The sequence below is a fragment of the Coregonus clupeaformis genome, chromosome 9 (genome assembly GCF_020615455.1).
Source record: "Coregonus clupeaformis isolate EN_2021a chromosome 9, ASM2061545v1, whole genome shotgun sequence".
Classification (NCBI taxonomy): Eukaryota; Metazoa; Chordata; class Actinopteri; order Salmoniformes; family Salmonidae; genus Coregonus; species Coregonus clupeaformis.
In genome coordinates, this window is record NC_059200.1 from 36,603,435 (window position 1) to 36,625,932 (window position 22,498).

Below are 22,498 nucleotides of genomic sequence, written 5' to 3' on the forward strand. Positions count from 1 at the left end.
AAGCAATGAGAATAGAAAGGTTCAGAACTTTTGTAAAACATCACAGTACGGTTGAAATAGAAATGGCAAATAGAAATCCTATATGGATGGTGTTAAGAGATAGATGGGAAGTATTGAATAGAGTTGAAGGATGGGACTAATAACAAATAACAACAAATAATAACAAAGATAGCTAATAATGTAAGCATACTGTGTCCATAATAAGTATATAGGTTGTATGTTGGGAGCTTTTGGGAAAGAGCACAGTTAGAAAGATATGGCATATAGAAGCAAACCGGATGGACATCATGAAAATGATCGGAGAGGTTGAGAGTAGAAGAAGTTCAGGAGCAAAAAATAAATAAATAATATATATATATAATATAATTATTGTAAAATTAACTCTGTCCATAAGGTGTAGATAGTAAGTATAGATCGAAGTAGAGGCCTGGGCATTGTTGTTCACTAATTTACTCCAAGTAGGGAAAGGATGGCGGGGTTGAAAAGTAATAAAGGGGAGTGTATATATATAAAAAACATGGGGGATTGGAAGTGATGCAGACAATTACATTGATAGACGATACAATCTATCTGCAATATTAAGCTGATCCACCCCCCCCCCAAAAAAAATAATATATATATATATATATATATATATAAATATATATATATATATATATAACAAAGTTTACCTTGTGTGTAACGCAATCATTGAGCAGTGACAGTAATGTTGAAGGCCTGATAGACTATTGTTCCCATCTAGTGGTCACTTTCCACACAGCATCCATCCATAGTGCATTGCAGACATGCTGTAGAAGACAGAGGAGAGTCAGGCTTCCACTAGTCATTGCTCAATGGCTTTAGTTAACCTAACTGTAGCATAAGAGCTCCATTGTATGAATATGTAAATATTTTGTGCTTAATTGCCATCTCATCTATCACTTTCTCAAATAAAATGTTCAATCAACTCAACAGTATGTGACTTGACAAACAGAAAAAGTGTGGATTGTTCTCCGTCCACAACTGATTCAAAATATACAATTTTCACAGTCATGGATGACAATGCTTGTTTTAATAGCTATTAACGAGAGAACAGAATATGTAATATAAAATATATTTTACCTCGGTAAGAAAAAAACATTTGAGAATGATTTAAGGCGGGGCGCAACAAATTCGTCACCCAACTCCCACCCCTTTATTGAAGAGGCAGAGAGCAGAGAGCAGAGCGCAGAGAAAGTTAATGCACTCAAGCGATGGAGGGAGAGCAAGACAGACAGAGCTGGACGACTTTAGTCTTTTTAAACGATCCAAAAACCCAGCGTGTTGTGTGCTGGTGTGGTTACAAACAGGAGCCAACTAAAATGTGATTTTGAATAGCATATCATCTTAAAATCAGTTCGGAAAATAAGGACTTTACTGAGGCTTATTACGGTAAATAACGGCTCAACGCAACTGTCTGGCTGGATATTTTAATACGCGTGCTACGGATGGTATAGACTAATTGTTTACCATTCGAACGTTCACAGCATGTTGCCGTCACTTTGTTAAACATGTGAAGCGTATCGTGCTTAAACATATCCGACTGGATTTGGAACTGTAACGACAAGCGTATTTGTATTCCTTTTGTAATTCGGATACTGTTTTCAGGGAAAACAAGACGTTTTGAATTTAGAATTTTGACCATAGGAAAGCCTTATGGTCGGGTACTAAATGAACTCACCTTGGAACTATCAGAATTGACAGTGGGGAAATGCACACATTTTGGGCACCAACTCATCAGTCTGGAATTATTACAACCACTGTTCCTTTCTATTTTACTTTTCTATTCTAAAACAATAAGTACTTTGTGATACATTAACTTTCCTGATATCACCATGGATATTTTCCATTTGAGGATTGTCATTTTACTGTGGTGCCAACTTGTTATTGCTGCATCCAGCTTGGATATCGGAGCATATGATATAGAGAGGGGCAGACCTGCAAAATGTGAAGCCATCACCATCCCCATGTGCCAGGGCATTGGCTACAATATGACAAGAATGCCCAACTTCATGAAATATGAAAGCCAAGCAGAGGCCAGCATAAAACTGAATGAGTTTGCCCCTCTAGTGGAATACGGCTGTGATGTGCACCTGCGCTTTTTCCTCTGCTCCCTCTACGTCCCCATGTGCACTGACAAAGTGTCCACCACCATCCCTGCCTGCCGACCAATGTGTGAGCAGGCCAGGCAGAAGTGCTCTCCCATCATGGAGAAATTCAGCTTCGGCTGGCCTGACTCACTGGACTGCTCCAAGCTGCCCACTAAAAACAACCCCAACTCGCTGTGCATGGAGGCGCCTGAGAATGACACCAAGCAGGAGACCAAGAAGGGGGAGGGCATGCTCCCGGTGCCCCCCAGACCCAGGCAGCCCGGCTCGGGTACCAGCGGGCGCTCGGGCACCAGCCTGGGCTCCTGCGAGAACCCAGAGAAGTTCCAGTACGTGGAAAAGAGCCAGTCGTGTGCCCCACGCTGCTCCTCGGTGGTAGACGTGTTCTGGTCGCGGCAGGATAAGGACTTTGCCTTCATCTGGATGGCGGTGTGGTCCACACTCTGCTTCATCTCCACCGCCTTCACCGTCCTCACCTTCCTGCTGGACCCGCAGCGCTTCCAGTACCCAGAGCGGCCCATCATCTTCCTCTCCATGTGTTACAACGTCTACTCTGTGGCCTTCGTCATCCGCTCGGTGGCCGGGGCCGAGAACATCGCCTGCGACCGGGAGAATGGCGAGCTCTACATCATCCAGGAGGGGCTGGAGTCCACGGGCTGCACCATCGTCTTCCTCATCCTCTACTACTTTGGTATGGCTTCATCTATCTGGTGGGTCATCCTCACACTCACCTGGTTCCTGGCCGCTGGCAAGAAGTGGGGCCACGAGGCCATCGAGGCCCACAGCAGCTACTTCCACATGGCCGCCTGGGGCATCCCAGCCATGAAGACCATCGTCATCCTCACCATGAGGAAGGTGGCCGGGGACGAGCTGACGGGGCTGTGTTATGTGGGCAGCATGGACGTTAACGCACTGACCGGCTTTGTGCTCATCCCTCTGTCCTGCTACCTGGTCATCGGCACCTCCTTCATCCTCACGGGCTTCGTGGCGCTCTTCCACATCCGCAAGATAATGAAGACGGGCGGCACCAACACAGAGAAGCTGGAGAAGCTCATGGTGAAGATTGGTGTGTTCTCCATCCTGTACACGGTGCCTGCCACCTGCGTCATCATATGCTACTTCTACGAGAGGCTCAACATGGGGTACTGGAAGTTCCAGGCGCTGGAGAACAAGTGTGTGTCGTTCCCCGGGCGCCGGAATGAGGACTGCTCCCTGGAGGAGTCGGTGCCCACCGTGGCGGTGTTTATGCTGAAGATCTTCATGTCTCTGGTGGTTGGCATCACCAGCGGTGTGTGGGTTTGGTGCTCCAAGACCCTGCAGACCTGGCAGGTCCTGTGCAACAGGAAGCTGTCGGTGCGGACTAGCAGGAAGCCTTGTGGCAGCGTCAGCTGCAGCAGCTCCCACTGTCACTACAAGTCCCCAGCCGTGGTGCTCCACATGTCCAAAACAGACTCTTACCTAGAGAGCCCCACACATGTCTGACATTTCAAGTAGCACTTCTCACAGTGTCTTGTATTGACAATGCCAAAGAATGCTATTTTGTTATATGATAATTTGAAAAGCTCAGGTTGGACTGCATCTAATGTTCGATTAGTAGCAATACCTGAACGTAACAGTGGTTGTGCTTTCGTTTGGTGACAGATGATCCACATTGCTTTCAGTTAAACCTCACATAGTTCGGTGCGCAAGCAGAATCAGATATGCTTCTAAAGGGAACATTTCTTGTATTGCATGCCATAGAGTTAGTTGGATGTTTCTGGTTAACCAACTGAACATGAATGCAAAATAGAACTTGCATGGATGTATCAACATTTTGTTTAGTGTTCTCTCCCTGTAAATGTATTTATTGTGTTGTATATTTAATTGCAGGTTCTTCATGGTGTTTCCTACGGTTTTGTATATTGTATATAAAAGCACATGTACTAAAGAGTTATGAGTTCTGAATATAGGGCCTGTTGAGATGTATAAGTGCCTTTGAAAATGCATATTTTTCAAAAAAATGGACATTAATAAAACATATTTATATATTTTCACTGATGACTTTACTCTATTCATTACTTTACAATACATGTAAAATTAAGTGTAGTGGTCATAAACACAAGCAAAGCAAAGACATCCTACAATAGTCAAACTATTTTTTTGGTTTAAGAAAATATTCATTTGTACCTGAAACATTTTGCTACAGTGCCTCTTCAAATTGACAGTGGTCATTTACTTGAGCTAATAATGATCTAAGATGGTACCTTTTAAGATGCAATAATATATTGTATAAATTAAATAGACATCATTAGCTTCAGGTGACATTTTAAAAGTATTCATTTAAGTTTATTTTTCAGTAGACTGATTACCTTGTGGATCCACCTACTGTATGAAGCGCTCACTGGCAAAACTAGTCATATTTTCCCAAGTGACATCAGCTGTTAATTGTATATGCCCTTTCATGTATAACTCTGTCCTTGCATTGCATCAGTGTTCTGTCACATTTGAGGAATTCAAACTGCTTGAGGAAACTACGAACAAAAAGCTGTTTGTTCCACGCAGTTGAGCCTCGCAGCAAATTTCTGGTTAGTTGACAAAAGCGTTAATATTTTTCTAACCTGCAGCCTCGGTTGAGGCGGAAAACGGTCAGCGCCTCCAGGCCTCTCTGCCTGCCCATGTTTGTGAAGATATGCTCAACTTTCTGTTTTCTATTGAAACATCAGCTCCAGCAATAATAACTTACATGGGGTGACAGCATTCCATGGTGAGAGAAAGAGAGAGACAGAGTTTTAATAATGAGTCATGACACTGCCTTTAAGAACATTTTTCTCTGCGTTTCCCAAATATAACACAGGCAGTCAAAATGTCAGGCTTTTCATAAGTTCAGTTTCTCTAAAGCTAAAGCATACATGACCTTATCCCTTTTTAATAGGTCTATCAAATTTCTGCTACTGTGTTGTAGACCTATTTTACACCATCATTTCATATTAGGCCTTTAACAATGATGATATTTAGATTTTGGGCTGGTCCTGCCCACCAGCATATCCTAAAATTGTTATATCCCCTCTCCCAAGTTGCTGGTGCCTGCCTCCTGCCTCCGCAGACATTGTCCATGGCTTGGCAGCACATCTCCCCCTGGAGCTGAAACCACTGTTACATTTCTCCATAAAAAGCTGTGTTTGTCTTGGAGCTGCATGCTGGGACACCGCTGCGGTGCGTAAACCACATGTACCAGTCACAATAAAGCGCAATTAATGCGCGCCAGCTTTCAAGTTTATACATGGGCGACATGCATAAACACTTGGTTCTCATAACACTAACAGTCTGCTCTGCATCAGCCATTGCAACTGATAAATCCCCTTGCTAAAGCCCCCTGCTCCTGGTTTTGTGGTAAGGGCATATTAGGTACATAAAAAACATTATTGGGGCAGAAAGAGCATTCAATAGCAAAAAACAAGATGGTAAGCTGGTTTATAAGCCTTTATTTGCATTGAAATAAAATGGAAAAGCCAAAGATCTGCAGCCAACCAACTTTTTACAAATAAGTAATTTAGAATTATGTAAGAATTCATGTAATTCAAATTCACTGCAAATTGCTAACAGGAATTGACAATTACATTGTAATTCACATACTGTACGTGGAGTCTTTCAAAAGTTAATTAAGAAATTGGAGAAATGGCATTGGTAATGTTTATAGTACCTCCCCAGACATAAAGTAAAATTCTCAGACCATGAATGTGGAATTGCTCTTTCCGAGGGTTTGTCAAGTCAAACGTGGGTGGTTCTTAACAGCAGTCTTAATTAAACCAATCAAAACTACTGAAATGTGCCACATTCACGTCCTAGCTTTTAGGCATACAGTGGGGGAAAAAAGTATTTAGTCAGCCACCAATTGTGCAAGTTCTCCCACTTAAAAAGATGAGAGAGGCCTGTAATTTTCATCATAGGTACACGTCAACTATGACAGACAAAATTAGAAAAAAATAATCCAGAAAATCACATTGTAGGATTTTTAATGAATTTATTTGCAAATTATGGTGGAAAATAAGTATTTGGTCAATAACAAAAGTTTCTCAATACTTTGTTATATACCCGTTGTTGGCAATGACACAGGTCAAACGTTTTCTGTAAGTCTTCACAAGGTTTTCACACACTGTTGCTGGTATTTTGGCCCATTCCTCCATGCAGATCTCCTCTAGTGCAGTGATGTTTTGGTGCTGTCGCTGGGCAACACGGACTTTCAACTCCCTCCAAAGATTTTCTATGGGGTTGAGATCTGGAGACTGGCTAGGCCACTCCAGGACCTTGAAATGCTTACGAAGCCACTCCTTCGTTGCCTGGGCGGTGTGTTTGGGATCATTGTCATGCTGAAAGACCCAGCCACGTTTCATCTTCAATGCCCTTGCTGATGGAAGGAGGTTTTCACTCAAAATCTCACGATACATGGCCCCATTCATTCTTTCCTTTACACGGATCAGTCGTCCTGGTCCCTTTGCAGAAAAACAGCCCCAAAGCATGATGTTTCCACCCCCATGCTTCACAGTAGGTATGGTGTTCTTTGGATGCAACTCAGCATTCTTTGTCCTCCAAACACGACGAGTTGAGTTTTTACCAAAAAGTTATATTTTGGTTTCATCTGACCATATGACATTCTCCCAATCCTCTTCTGGATCATCCAAATGTACTCTAGCAAACTTCAGACGGGCCTGGACATGTACTGGCTTAAGCAGAGGGACACGTCTGGCACTGCAGGATTTGAGTCCCTGGCAGCGTAGTGTGTTACTGATGGTAGGCTTTGTTACTTTGGTCCCAGCTCTCTGCAGGTCATTCACTAGGTCCCCCCGTGTGGTTCTGGGATTTTTGCTCACCGTTCTTGTGATCATTTTGACCCCACGGGGTGAAATCTTGCGTGGAGCCCCAGATCGAGGGAGATTATCAGTGGTCTTTTATGTCTTCCATTTCCTAATAATTGCTCCCACAGTTGATTTCTTCAAACCAAGCTGCTTACCTATTGCAGATTCAGTCTTCCCAGCCTGGTGCAGGTCTACAATTTTGTTTCTGGTATCCTTTGACAGCTCTTTGGTCTTGGCCATAGTGGAGTTTGGAGTGTGACTGTTTGAGGTTGTGGACAGGTGTCTTTTATACTGATAACAAGTTCAAACATGTGCCATTAATACAGGTAACGAGTGGAGGACAGAGGAGCCTCTTAAAGAAGAAGTTACAGGTCTGTGAGAGCCAGAAATCTTGCTTGTTTGTAGGTGATCAAATACTTATTTTCCACCATAATTTGCAAATAAATTCATAAAAAATCCTACAATGTGATTTTCTGGATTTTTTTTCTCAATTTGTCTGTCATAGTTGACGTGTACCTATGATGAAAATTACAGGCCTCTCTCATCTTTTTAAGTGGGAGAACTTGCACAATTGGTGGCTGACTAAATACTTTTTTCCCCCACTGTATCTTAGCCAAATCATTTACAAAGACAGAAACCCTTTGGGAGACACCACTGTAATAGAGATTCCTAACGGCATTGTAGGAGAGCGGACAATATAGAGTATCTGTGTAATTGTGTGCACTCTGAAAGGAAAAGGCTATGTTAGCCCATACATTTGATTAAAGGAGATCATTAAAGCATCAGGGCTTCTCCCCCCTCTTTAAACAAATGCAAGAAAAATAGAGAAAGGGAGGGAAAAAGAGCTCCTCATTACTCCCCTCCCCCAGGCAGTATCCCTTTCCTGCGCTGGTTTTGATGTGGAAATGAGTCTATTGAAAAAGCCCATTGAAAAGCTGCAGCCTCTCAGAAAGGGTGTCCCACTGAAATGTGTCCCCCCGAGCCATCTGTGCCACTGGCTTGGCCACGTCCCACCTGCTGAGCTGAGCACCCCTTGTGTTACTTGTATCCGCCAAGACTCACCAAGTTGTTGAAGTATGCGGTAACATTGAACATCTCTTTAAACTCAGATTAGGGGAGTGGTATAGTGAAGCATAGACTGTAGTTTCTCTGTGGACTGATTACTGAGTCATTGTAACCCACCTTTCAAACACCTCCATCATTCATTTTGTTAGTACAATATGCTGTTGCTGTGGCTTGGACATTCTGATTTCCTATGCCACTCCTTATTGTTACTAGATATCACATTTGGCCTAGTCTCATGTTGCCATACCTCCAAAATCACATCGTTGTCATGCCTTAGGGAAGCCTGGTTCTCGACATTCAGGCCAACAACTGTCTGTCTTTTATACTCTAATGTTGCAGAGTATTTGATGTCATACTTCTGTGTTTATTTCACTGGGGTATCTATTCCTCATATACACTGAATCAAAATATAAACGCAATATGTAAAGTGTTGGTCCCATATTTCATGAGCTGAAATAAAAGATCCCAGAAATTTTCCATACGCACAAAAAGCTTATTTCTCTCAAATTCTGTGCACAAATTTGTTTACATCTCTGTTAGTGAGCATTTCTCCTCTGCCAAAATAATCCATCCACCTGACAGGTGTGGCATATCAAGAAGCTGATTAAACAGCACGATCATTACACAGGTGCACCTTGTGCTGGGAACAATAAAAGGCCACTCTAAAATGTGCAGTTCTGTCACACAACACAATGCCACAGATGTTTCAAGTTTTGAGGCAGCGTGCAATTGGCATGCTGACTGCAGGAATGTCCACCAGAGCTGTTGCCAGAGAATGTAATATTCATTTCTCTACCATAAGCCGCCTGCAACGTCGTTCTAGAGAATTTGGTAGTACGTCCAACCGGCGTCACAGCCGCAGACCACGTGTATGGCGTCGTGTAGGTGAGCAGTTTCCTGATGTCAACGTTGTGAACAGAGTGCCCAATTGTGGGGTTATGTTATGGGCAGGCATAAGCTATGGACAACGAACACAAATGGATCGATGGCAATTTGAATGCACAGAGACCGTGACGAGATCCTGAGGCCCATTGTCGTGCCATTCATCCGCCACCATCACCTCAGGTTTCACCATGATAATGCATGGCCACATGTCACAAGGATCTGTACACAACTCCTGGAAGCTGAAAATGTCCCAGTTCTTCCATGGCCTGCATACTCACCAGACATGTCCCCAATTGAGGATGTTTGGGATGCTCTGGCTCGTTCCTGCCAATATCCAGTAACTTCGCACAGCCATTGAAGAAGAATGGGACAACATTCCACAGGCCACAAACAACAGCCTGATCAACTCTATGTGAAGGAGTTGTGTCGCGCTGCATGAGGCAAATGGTGGTCACACCAGATACGGACTGGTTTTCTGATCCACGCCCCTACCTTTTTATTCCCAGTCATGTGAAATCAATAGATTAGGGTCTAATACATTTATTTCAATTGACTGATTTCCTTATATGACACACACACACACACACACACACACACACACACACCAGGTCACAACGGAGTCTTTGGACAGGTACATGCATCAGGCTATAGGATAACCTGACTAAGGTTTCTGCAGGAGAGTTGAACACACACACACACACACACACACACACACACACTTCTTTGATCTCAAAAGCTGTCCCTCTGGGCTCTCTCTGCCTCTTATGAAGCCAGTTCCTCTGCCTCTCCTCTCTAATTTTTTGTTATGTTTTTCCTGGTTGGAATCTTATTTATTTATTATATTTCTGAGGGTGGATTACATGTTTGTTTTATTCTCTACAGTGTGTATGGATTCTGTAGTTTATTTTTATCTTATTTTCTGTTTTAATCTAAATTTGGCGTGTGTGTGCATGCATGCATGTGTGTGTGTGTGCTTGTTAAAGGAATGCACCTGTCACACCCTGGCTATGGGACTCTAGTTGTTGAGCCAGGGTGTGTTTGTTCTATGTGGTGTGTTTCTATGTTGGGGGTTCTAGTTCGTCTATTTCTATGTTTTGCCTGAGTGACGAGTGAGAGAGAGAGGCAACGAGTGTCAGCTGTTGGCTGGTTGTCTCTGATTGGGAGCCATATTTAAACTGTATGTTTTCCCTTTGTGTTGGTGGGTTTTTGTTCCGTGTTCGGTCATTGTCACCGTGGACTTCACGAGTCGTTTCTTGTTTTGTTTATTGTGTAGATTATCACTAAAGATAATAAAGTTCACCATGTTCGTTCAACACGCTGCGCATTGGTCTCTCCCTGACGATCGTGACAGCACCAGGCTCTCAGTCAATGTTTATACTTCAGTATGTACAGTGCCTTCAGAAAGTATTCACACCCCTTGACTTTCTCCATATTTTGTTGTGTTACAGCCTGATTTTTGTGTAATTGGCTGAAATGTGTCACTAGCTGAAATGTCTTGAGTGAATAAGTATTCAACCCCTTTGTTATGGCAAGCCTAAATAAGTTCATTAGTAAAAATGTGCTTAACAAGTCACATAATAAATTGCATGGACTCAATCTGTGTGCAATAATAGTGTTTAACATGATTTTTGAATGACTACCTCATCTCTGTACCCCACACATACAACTGTCTGTAAGGTCCCCTCAGTCTAACTGTTTTCCAATGCCTTGCAAAGGGCATCTATTGGTAGATGGATAAAAATAAAAAAAAGCAGACATTGAATATCCCTTTGAGCATAGTGAAGTTATTAATTACACTTGGAGGTGTATCAATACACCCAGTCACTACAAAGATACAGGCGTACTTCCTAACTCAGTTGCCGGAGAAGAAGGAAACCGCTCAGGAATTTCACTATGAGGCCTTAAAACAGTTAGAGTTTAATGGCTGTGATAGGAGAACACTGAGGATGATCAACAACATTGTAGTTACTCCAAGATACTAACCTAATTAACAGAGTGAAAAGAAGGAAGCCTGTACAGAGTCAAAATATTCCAAAACATGCATCCTGTTTGCAACAAGGCACTAAAGTAATACTGCAAAAAATGTGGCTAAGCAATTTACTTTTTGTCCTGAATACACAAAGTGTTATGTTTGGGGCAAATCCAATACAACACATTACTGAGTACCACTCTCCATATTTTCAAGCATGGTGGTGGCTGCATCATGTTATGGGTATGATTGTAATAGTTAAGGACTGGGGAGTTTTTCAGGATAAAAAATAAATGGAATGGAGCTAAGCACAGGCCTAGAGGAAAACCTGGTTCAGTCTGCTTTCCACCAGACCCTGGGAGATGAATTACCCTTTCAGCATGACAATAACCTAAAATACAAGACCAAATCTACACTGGAGTTGCTTACCAAGAAGACAGTGAATGTTAATTAGTGGCCGAGTTACAGTTTTGACTTAAATCTACTTGAAAATCTATGGCAAGAACTTAAAATAGTTTTCTAGCAGTGATCAACAGCCAATGTGACAGAGCTTGAAGAATTTTGAAAATAATAATGGGCAAATGTTGCACAATCCAGGTGTGGAATGCTCTTAGATACTTATCCAGAACCACTCACAGCTGTAATCACTACCAAAGGTGATTCTAACATGTATTGCCTCAGGGGTGTGAATACTTATGTAAATTAGATATTTCTGTATTTCATTTTCAAGAAATGTGCAAACATTAAACATTTCTTTTTTACTTTGTCATTATGGGATATTGTGTGTAGATGGGTGAGAAAAAATGTATGTTTAATAATTTTGAATTCAGGCTATAACACAACAAAATGTGGAATAATTCAAGGGGTATGAATACTTTGTGAAGCCACTGTATGTATACAGTACATATGCAATTGCAAATGCAATAATGACAAGCATATATCAATGTCTGCTTTTATGTATGGAGTTTTCTCTTCATGTAGTGTATCATTTCTCACTTTCTATGTTTAGCCTTTGAATTTGGCAACCCTGTGAGCAAACACTGTTGTCCTTCAACTGCGCTAGATAACACCCTCGTCTCCATTTTTCTGTTTGTCCTCCCAGAAGTCGGACCAAATAAAACAAACAGAATTTATTCAGGAATGGACTAACCAAGGAGCACACATACAGTATATAAGGAATCAACAAACTGAAACATATTTGGGATAAAGACTCAATTCTCACTGAGTTTGTTTTGGGTCGGCCACTTGACTCACTTGCATTGCTGCGTTGGCCTAAGTATTAACAGACAGTTATTGTATTCGTGCCCCCCTTGACATTCCCCCCTCTTGGTGTGCAAAATGACATTCTCATTGAAAGATATGTTTTAGATTTAGGGAGAGTTGTATTTCACCAGAGAGTTGTGCAATGTTGATCACTTAGGTAGTAAACTGTACTACAGTACAGTGCTATGTACAATGAGCACTGTGTAGGCATAGACTTGGGAGACCAAAGGAGTGGACTGATCACTGACATTAAGTGATCAATTGAGAGTCTGTTAGACAAGAAAGCGCGCAGACACTGGCCCTCCAAGTCTAGGAATGATGTCAATGGCTGTAGATCCATTAGATACCATACAAGTTAGGTCTGCACCTGTTGAGTGATGTAGGAGTATGTCATATATAATTGCCATAGAGTTCAGATATATCCAAGGTTGTGTCCATGGCCTTGCTCCTCTTAGAAAGGAACTTTGTGCTTGTGGCAGCTGCCAGTGGGACGTTGTTTGTGCAGATTACGACCAAATTCAGACCAAGTAGGGCCCGAGACAAACATTGGGCTTGAGGCTGTGCTGATAAGTTGACAGTGGTTGAGAGGCATGTATAATTTAGGCAACCCTCAAAACCCAGAGACATCGGCCGCCCTTTACAAAGGGCCATTGCTCTGGGCTGAGATGGGTAGCACAGAGTGGGCTTTGTACTGAGAGGGAGAAAGAGGGAGAGTGAGGTCCACCAGGGGAGTGAAAACCTTGAAGCAGCCAGATGCTGCCAGGTCTGGCCCCTGCCCCCACTTCACTCTTTAATTACTGGGCACATCAATGCACAGGGGTGACATGTTATAAAGGCCAGACAACAGGCCACTGAGTATTACACATACGAATCTGGCTCTGGTCCACACAACACAACACACCCAGAAATGTAACAGGGTTACAATTTACAGGAGCTCTTGTCCATTTGGAGCGGAAGTATCACAATACAGAAGAAGTTATCAGAAACGTATCAGCAGTTGATAACCTAACTGTCAGCCTCAGATGTGTCTTTCCCATCCACTTTAGACAGGAGCCAAATAAGGTCCTCTGTCAATATATTATAGACTCTAGCAACAGCATGGAAATCTCTAACCTCATTAGAGACCATATTATTGTGTGTGTTATGTCTGGGCCTGTGTATACAAAAACACAGAACCTCGTAAACACTACTTCCCATGGGGGGGTTGTGTCAGTGTTACTCTTATTAGTGAGTCCAGACCCACCGGTGTTGTAGTAAAAAAAAAATCCTGCTAGGCCATATGTAGCCCATTAGCCGTGCTCACGCAAAGTGGGACCGGTTCTGCTGGCACCCAGCGTAGCATCCCCTGGAGCGCCAGGCCAGATGATGAGTCGGGGGTATGATTGTTTAAAGTGCTAGCAATGTCCCATGTCAGTTTAACTGCCCACCGCTTGGCCAGACAACTGGTTGGCTGGCATCGGTTCCAGGAAGAGGCACGTAAGGGAAATTATGGTGTCTGAACGTTAGAGCGGAAGCCGTTTTGTGAGAGTTCGCTGCGGTGAGATTTTCCACGGTTAGAGAGTAATGGGGCAGGTGATTAAATTGTGGATGATGGTTGAGGTGTAGTCATTATCTATATTTGTAATGTAACAGTTTCAGGGTGCTGGCTGAAAAATAGGTCCTTGAGTGTGAAAGTGGTCATAGTCAGTCTAATGTTGAGTGAGGACAAATTCCAGTGAGGTGCCAGTTAACCTTTCTATAACTAGTGAGCTAATTGGTTTGTGGGAAAAATATAATTCTTTTCTTACAAAAGTAAGCGAAACTATCAAGTACCATTTCAAAAACAGTTAATAATGTGCGTTTAAAGCTGGAATCCGCACATGGTAAAACTGCCACGTCTGTTTGGGATATTACAACAACAAAGAAGTTACTGCAAACAACGAACACTGTTTTTTTCCCCTTTGACATCATTGCACACGTGATAGAACACTAGAATATGTACTGCGGAAAAACACATTTTTCCCATGCTGCCAGACGCTCATCAACAAAACCAAAACAATAACAAAGGTGCTGGGGCGAACAGTGGTGCTGTTTCACAAAATCCTGCTACTCCTGCCTAACGCAAATAGTCTGGGTAGCCATTTGATTAGATGTTTAGGAGTCTTTTGGGTTGGGGGTAGAAGATGTTTAGAAGCCTCTTGGACCTAGACTTGGCGCTCCGGTACCGCTTGCCGTGCGGTAGCAGAAAGAACAGTCTATGACTAGGGTGGTTGGAGTCTTTGACAATTTTTAGGGCCTTCCTCTGACACCGCCTGGTATAGACGTCCTGGATGGCAGGAAGCTTGGCCCCAGTGATGTACTGGGCCGTACTCACTACCCTAAGTAGTACCTTGCGGTCGGAGGTCGAGCAGGCAGTGATGCAACCAGTCAGGATGCTCTCGATGGTGCAGCTGTAGAACCTTTTGAGGATCTGAGGACCTTTTGATTCTGTTCCAATTTTTCATGCATTTGGAAATGTTTAATAGAATGCTCTATTAATGGCTCTATTCAATGTATTCCCCCTGTAGTAGTAGTATTTCCTCAGTCAATCATTTGTTGTACAAAGTTAAGAACACACTTTATGGCTGTTTAATTAGATCCAGACCTGTGTTTCTTGCTTGCTGTCCTTGTGATACTGTGGGAAAAGAGGGAGGTTACTGGGGGAATACATTGAATAGAGCCATTAATAGAGCATTCTATTAAACATTTCCAAATGCATAAAAAATTGGAACAGAATCAAGATGTCTGACGAACAGGCTTTTGCACATTGGAGTCAAGTATTTTACTTTAATGCATAATCTGAAGTTACACTTGCGTTTGTGTATTGTAACATACATCTCCATTTTCTCTACAAACACTGCGTCAATATAAAACCAATAATGGTCAGGCAGAGAAAACACGGGATGAAAATGAAAAGACGGAATGAAATTGATGCTGCCTGGCTGGGACTGGGAATGAGAAAGGGTTTTTTGTTTCCCTGCAGCGGAGGGTAGAGCCCCGGGGCCTTAGAGATGCTGATGGTGTGAAAAACTCTCCCTTGTTTTTGTTTGCCTTTCTTTTTCTTCTAGCACTCGCTTCCCTCCATCTGGAGCACCTTGGGTGATAGAATGTGGCTATTGTTTTCCTTGCCCACCCCCTTGGCTCACCGCGGTCCACTCACTATTACAACACAGCTTGTGGAGACAGCAGCTCTGACACTGGCCAAACCCACATGACATCTGTGGTCCGTCATTCTGCTTCCCCAAGACATTGATAATTGTTCTATGGACAAGCTCAGCATCTTAACTTTGTTTTGATCTGAAACCCCTAAATCAGTCCTTATGGTGCTGTGTTATCGACCTGGATTTGCTCAACCAGACCGTATGACAGTGTACTGTAAATCATAGACTTAGCAATCAAAACAAAACTAAGTGACTTTTATTTATTCAAATATAGTTTTCAGTTCACATGAATCAGTATGGTCACAGACAGGTGTGCTTTAATCAGCATCTGACTTTTGATAACTTCATGCCATCTCACTTTGTAATTATTTGTATAAAAGACTTCAAACCAAGTCTCTGGATTCGCAGATTAAAGTATTAGCATACTGTGTGCAAAGGAAACCAGCCCTAACAGGCACCAAAATGGTCAATTTTAGGCCCATCAGGAAGCATCGAGTTTAACTGGAATAATTCAGGGCTGCTCTCATTCTCCCAGACCCAATAACAGTTCCCATAAATAGACGACCACCTCACCATGTCTGCACATCACAGACATCCATACCTGTCTGACATATAGCCTGTACAGCAAAAACAAAGCCCAACGAGACCGTGTCAGACACGAGAGCAAATCACATTGTCTGGAACCCAAACCATCCCAAACCTGGGTTGTGCGCCAACATTTGTGGCTTCTCCTGCTCGCTCTGGCTGGCCCGTGAAGGCCATTCGCTCAGCCCAGGAGCTAATCTAGTCTTACAATACCTCTCTCCCATCTGCGCTGCATTACCAGGCCTGACGCTCTGTCCGCCACTCAAAGGAGCCTTTATGGATCTGTGAGACTGCGATCTGCTCGCTCTCAGTCTGTTTGCCATTAAGATCTCCATCGCCATCGAGGTTCTCTGTTACATAGCTAGACTCACACCTACCCGGAAAACCTGCCTTCCATTTACCTCCACTGATATAGTGTGTTTTCTTTTCTATAAATTGGAACGGTAAGTTGATTGAAGGCGGTGGGGTGTTATGATGTGGCTTGCGACTTTGGCGAGGCAACTTTTTCCCCTCCGTTTCCTGTTATTGAATCGTACTGAAAGCCCTACAGTCACCTCGAAGTTATGAGAGAAACATTGTCAGTTGGGATTAGTAGTTTGTCAGAAAAGTCAGTCAGGAACGGTCTCAGTCTCTCTTTTGGCCTGAGGTACATTTGGTGTCCTGCACTCTGAGAATTGTTTTACCTCAAATGAGAGGGTACGGTATGATGCGGCTTACACAATCCCATTACAATGCCTAACCCACTTCTAGGCCAGTTAATCATACATACTGTAAACGTGCATGTGTGTAAGTTGACACAAACTTTTGTATGAGTGTGCTCTTATCATTGAGTAACTACAGTTGAAGTCGGAAGTTTACATACACCTTAGCCAAATACATTTAAACTCAGTTTTTCACAATTCCTGACATTTAATCCTAGTAAAAATTCCCTGTCTTAGGTCAGTTAGGATCACCACTTTATTTGAAGAATGTGAAATGTCAGAATAATAGTAGAGAGAATTATTTATTTCAGTTTTCATTTCTTTCATCACATTCCCAGTGGGTCAGAAGTTTACATACACTCAATCAGTATTTGGTAGCATTGCCTTTAAATTGTTTAAAGGGGTCAAACATTTCGGGGAGCCTTCCACAAGCTTCCCACAATAAGTTGGGTGAATGTTGGCCCATTCCTCCTGACAGAGCTGGTGTAACTGAGTCAGGTTTGTAGGCCTCCTTGCTCACACATGCTTTTTCAGTTCTGCCCACAAATGTTCTATAGGATTGAGGTCAGGGCTTTGTGATGGCCACTCCAATACCTTGACTTTGTTGTCCTTCAGCCATTTTGGCACAACTTTGGAAGTATGCTTGGGGTCATTGTCCATTTGGAAGACCCATTTGCGACCAACCTTTAACTTCCTGACTGATGTCTTGAGATGTTGCTTCAATATATCCACATAATTTTCCTTCCTCATGATGCCATCTATTTTGTGAAGTGCACCAGTCCCTCTTGCAGCAAAGCACCCCCACAGCATGATGCTGCCACCCCCGTGCTTCACGGTTGGGATGGTGTTCTTCGGCTTGCAAGGCTTCCCCCTTTTTCTTCCAAACATAACGATGGTCATTATGGGCAAATAGATCTTTGTCCCCATGTGCAGTTGCAAACCGTAGTCTGGCTTTTTTATGGCGATTTTGGAGCAGTGGTTTCTTCCTTGCTGAGCGGCCTTTCAGGTTATGTCGATATAGGACTCGTTTTTACTGTGTATATAGATACTTTTTCACCTGTTTACTCCAGCATCTCCACAAGGTCCTTTGCTGTTGTTCTGTGATTGATTTGCACTTTTCGCAACAAAGTACGTTCATCTCTAGGAGACAGAACGCGTCTCCTTCCTGAGCGGTATGACGGCTGCATGGTCCCATGGCGTTTGGAAATTGCTCCCAAGGATGAACCAGACTTGTGGAGGTCTACAATTTTCTTTCTGAGGTCTCGGCTGATTTCTTTTGATTTTCCATTGATGTCAAGCAAAGAGGCACTGAGTTTGAAGGTAAGCCTTGAAATACATCCACAGGTACACCTCCAATTGACTCAAATTATGTCAATTAGCCTCAGAAGCTTCTAAAGCCATGACATCATTTTCTGGAATTTTGCAAGCTGTTTAAAGGCACAGTCAACTTAGTGAATGTAAACTTCTGACCCACTGGAATTGTGATACAGTGAATTATAAGTGAAGTAATATGTCAGTAAACAATTGTAGGAAAAATGACTTGTGTCATGCACAAAGTAGATGTCTTAACCGACTTGCCAAAACTATAGTTTGTTAACAAGAAATTTGTGGAGTGGTTGAAAAACGAGTTTTAATGACACCAACCTAAGTGTATGTAAACTTCCGACTTCAACTGTATGTCTGACTAAGACAGTGAGTGTGTTCATGTGCCTGCAAGGGTATGTGTGTCTGTGTTTATGTGTGTGTACTATACAATATGTGTTTACAGTAAATTAATATTTTTTTTGTAATTGCACGAAAAGCTGAATGGGAAAGTATGTAGCCAGTCTAGTCCAACCCTTGCTGGCAGCCGTGCGGGCCGGTGGAGGGACAAAGGGGGAGAGGTGATAGGTCTCCCTCCCAGGTGTTGGCTCCAGGAGGTGCCCAGCCAAGAGGATGTGGTTTCCCCTCTACCCCAGCCTGGCTCACCAAGAATGCTGAGTTATTGGGAAAAGCGGGACAAGGAAAAGATACAGCACGTACCGACCAGGGCAGAAATATTTTGTGTTTTACTAGCTTAATTAGGCATACATGGTCCCAGTCTCACATTTTATACCTCAGCATATTCTGCAAAGCTGCTTTCAGGCACTCTGTATTGTTCTGCAGTCTGTTTATAAGTTGTGTTTATCAGGACTTTATGGCTGTTTGTTATGGCTGACAATCCTGAATCATTTAAGCCAAAGCATTAGGAAAACTGAGGTGGTCAAGTGTCAGCAAAAACCTTTGAGAATTATAAAAACCAGGGTGTAATATGAGCTGAACTTGAATCAAAACTTGCCTGACAACTCAAACTGAATTCTTCCGCTGCTCTATGTTCGCTACATACTTCAGACTGAGACTGCCATCGTTGAAGTCTTTTGTGGTGACGTCAAAATGAGTGGTGTTGTACAAAACAAAGTCATCAGCGATTGGATCATCTATAACCAATCAGAGTAGCAAAGTGAATTATGAATTTTGGCTCTGGCCCAACCCACCGGTTTCTGGGACCAATCAGAACGGTTAGAATGTGTTTGCGTTCTAGAAATCTTCGGGCAGGTACTCAAATCCAGACTCATTGCGGAGAAGAAACTAACGTCCATGGGCATGGCGTAGCGTTTGGCCAGAGCAAGCAATTTTTGTAGCTAGGCAAAATCTAAACAATACAGTACATGGATCCAAATTGGAATTACTTAACTCCCTGTTTGCTCAGATTAATTGGAGCTTCATTCACAGTAAACTGGAAGTTGAGTACATAGACATTTATTCTCTGTGACAGACCTTAGCCAGCAGGGTCTGAGTACCTGGCTCCACCTATCATTTTACATTTTAACATTTGTATGCAGTTATTCCCTCTGTCAATTATGGATTGAATTCAATTACCTTAATTACCTTAATTGGCATGGCATGTAGATGCAACAATGTCAATGTTTACTGAGTTACAATGTTTACTGAGTTACAGTTCATATAAGGAAATCAGTCAATTGAAATAAATTCATTAGGCCCTAATCTATGGATTTCACATGACTGGGCAGGGGTGCAGCCATGGGTGGGCCTGGGAGGGCATAGGCTCACCCACTGGGGAGCCAGGCCCAGCCAATCAGAATGAGATTTTCCCCACAAAAGGGCTTTATTACAGACAGAAATACTCTTCAGTTTCATCAGGTGGATGGTCTCAGACGATCCCGAAGGTGAAGAAGCCCAGGATGTGGAGGTCCTGGGCTGGCGTGGTTACACGTGGTCTGCGGTTGTGAGGCCGGTTGGACGTTCTGCCAAATTCTCTAAAACGACGTTGGAGGCGGCTTATGGTAGAGAAATTAACATTAACTTCTCTGGCAACAGCTCTGGTGGAAATTCCTGCAGTCAGCATGCCAATTGCACGCTCCCGCAAAGCTTGAGACATCTGTGGCATTGTGTTGTGTTACAAAACTCCACATTTTAGAGTGGCCTTTTATTGTCCCCAGCACAAGGTGCACCTGTGTAATGTTCATGCTGTTTAATCAGCTTCTTGATATGCCACACCTGTCAGGTGGATGGATTATCTTGGCAAAGGAGAAATGCTCACTAACAGGGATGTAAACAAATTTGTGCAATAATCTTTTTGTGCGTATGGAACATTTCTGGGATCTTTCATTTCAGCTCATGGGACCAATACTTTACATGTTGCGTTTATATTTTTGTTCAGTATATACATTTACATTTATTTGACAGGGACAATGCACATCAATCAACATTTCTGTAAATGTGCCAGATTTAGCCAGTTTGCCAGTTTGTATAATTCAGAACTTGTCAACATAATTTGAAGCGAGGCATTATAAATGTATTGGCGAAGATTAATTGAATACCAAGGCACATTGATAAACTTGGGAAGCTGATAATCACTGTCTACACAACAGAAATGCCACAATAAAATGACTTCCATTGAAAGAAAAAGTCAGAAATGTTCACTAAAGATGGTGGTAATTTACTGTACTCTGACATAGGGATATTTCACATAGACATGCCCACAATGTAATGATACATTGTGGCTTTCCCTGTGGAAAGCTTTTGCTAAAATACAGATTTTGTTTTTTGTGTAGTCAATTGAATGTGGCTAGATGGAATCCTATCGCCTCCATAACCCTCTTCATCCTCCACTCATCGAATAGATAGTCTGGCAACAAGGCTAGCTATTGTACGCAACTGAATCAAATCTTTACTTTTCGTACTCTCAGATGAGTTCTTTGAAAGTTCACGGCCAAACTGCTTGTAACTTTGCAGTCAATGTAGTGCTCCCCGCTCACAGGCCTGTTGTTTTACCCTTGACCTGATGACCTCATTAAGTCAGGTATCAGTTTGTTGATGCCGTCGGTGACCATAGACCAGACTCCGTTTATACGAGATGTCCTTCAACCTGCGTGCTTGGACTCTTTCCAGCCTATGATCCAATGGCAGTAGGTCCCCTAGACCCCTAAGCATCCCCGCTCGCATTTCTACACCAAACAACCATCTCAATGTCAATACGCACACCACCTCTCCACCATCACCCTCTGCCCCCCACCCTGTATCAGTTCCACAAAACAACCTCAGCTTTCCAAATGGGAGAGAGGACAACGTTTCCACTTGAGCCCCTTCTGCTTTATTGCATTACCCATAATCCCGCTCACACGCTACTGTGGCGAGGGCTACTCAGAGTTGAGTTTCCCCAGAGTTGGCACAAAAGGCGAGCCCTCGCAGACGTCCCCTCTGTCCTACAGTGAGAGGATGGGAGCAAATGGCATATCTCTTGGCAATGGAACACAGAGCCTTGGAGGGCAGCAGTCTCGCCTCTGGCATTCTGCTCATTTAGCACCACTGCAGATGGTGGCGGCTGAGGAAGGAGGGGGACATTGGTCTAGGCTGGGAGGTGGACATCTCACATCTCTTGTCTGATTTTGGTTTCTGTGCTAATGAAGAACGGCAAGTTGGCTCAAGAAGAAAATATCGCTAGAACGGGAAGTTTGCTAAAGACTTGCACCCAGAAACTATCACATCCCCTCCTCATTGAAAGTGCCATGCAGTATAAGCTTGGAACATATGCTAATGCTAACGCGAGTTCCTCACTGTTTATGACATGTGAGCATGTGTTGGGCCCCAGCAGGCGCGGTCCTGGGGCCTTGGGGACCGTTCAAGAGTTTTGTGGTGGTAGCCCGACGCCCGGCCGCTTGCCTTGACACACACTCCTCGCCACCGACCCCAAGGAGATTACAAGCGCACCCAGCGGGCAATAAAACGGGTTGGCGCCAGAGCCGGGGCCTGCAGTTTCACGTTATCGCATCTGTCAGCAGGAAACAGAGCTGGATTAAGGGGACGGGGCCGGTGGGGTTAAGGCGGCCATGTCTTTTTTGTTTCTCTGTCATGAACCCCCCGTCAGCTGTCACTGTTAAAGCAACCATTAATCTGTAAGTAGAGGCAGAGGAGGCCCTGAGGTCTTAATATCACCGTCTTTATGAAGCCTTGATTGATATGTTAGGTTGATACGCTGAGGTGCTGTTGGCCCACAGTTGTGTGAGCCATATTGATTTTAGTGGCAACTTATAGCTTCTAAAACTTGGCCATCCCAAATTTGTTTTGTGGTCCTCGAAGTTGACAACATGGAAAGCAAGTTTTGGGTACTGGACATTCGGCATGGTTTAAAATCCTTTTAGCCTGCTACATCATCACATATCAGCAATATGACAACAGAACAGAATTGCTGTTTGTTTAAAGAGCAGTCATTCAAGCTGCACTGCCTTTCTCAGTGGATGTTATTTTGCTTCCTGCAGGGAGCTTTTTCGCTCTTCATCCGCCACAATGTGACCACCTGAAGACCAGAGCAATGGTCACACATCATGGATGACGTACGTACGTGCAAGAGCAG

At 43.2% G+C, this 22,498-nt stretch overlaps 1 protein-coding gene across 1 annotated transcript; it reads left to right on the plus strand.

Annotated features, from left to right (window-relative positions):
* Nucleotides 1–1,216: 1,216 nt before the first annotated feature.
* On the plus strand, nucleotides 1,217–4,159 carry LOC121573920 (frizzled-9-like). Its single transcript, XM_041886325.2, has one exon. It carries the CDS (start codon nucleotides 1,854–1,856, stop codon nucleotides 3,606–3,608), a length of 1,755 nt encoding a protein of 584 aa, XP_041742259.1. The 5' UTR covers nucleotides 1,217–1,853; the 3' UTR covers nucleotides 3,609–4,159.
* Nucleotides 4,160–22,498: the final 18,339 nt, after the last annotated feature.

What these genes read in the sequence shown, in the direction of transcription:
- LOC121573920 (XM_041886325.2), top strand. Translation starts at nt 1,854, where the DNA reads ATGGATATTTTCCATTTGAGGATTGTCATTTTACTGTGGTGCCAACTT.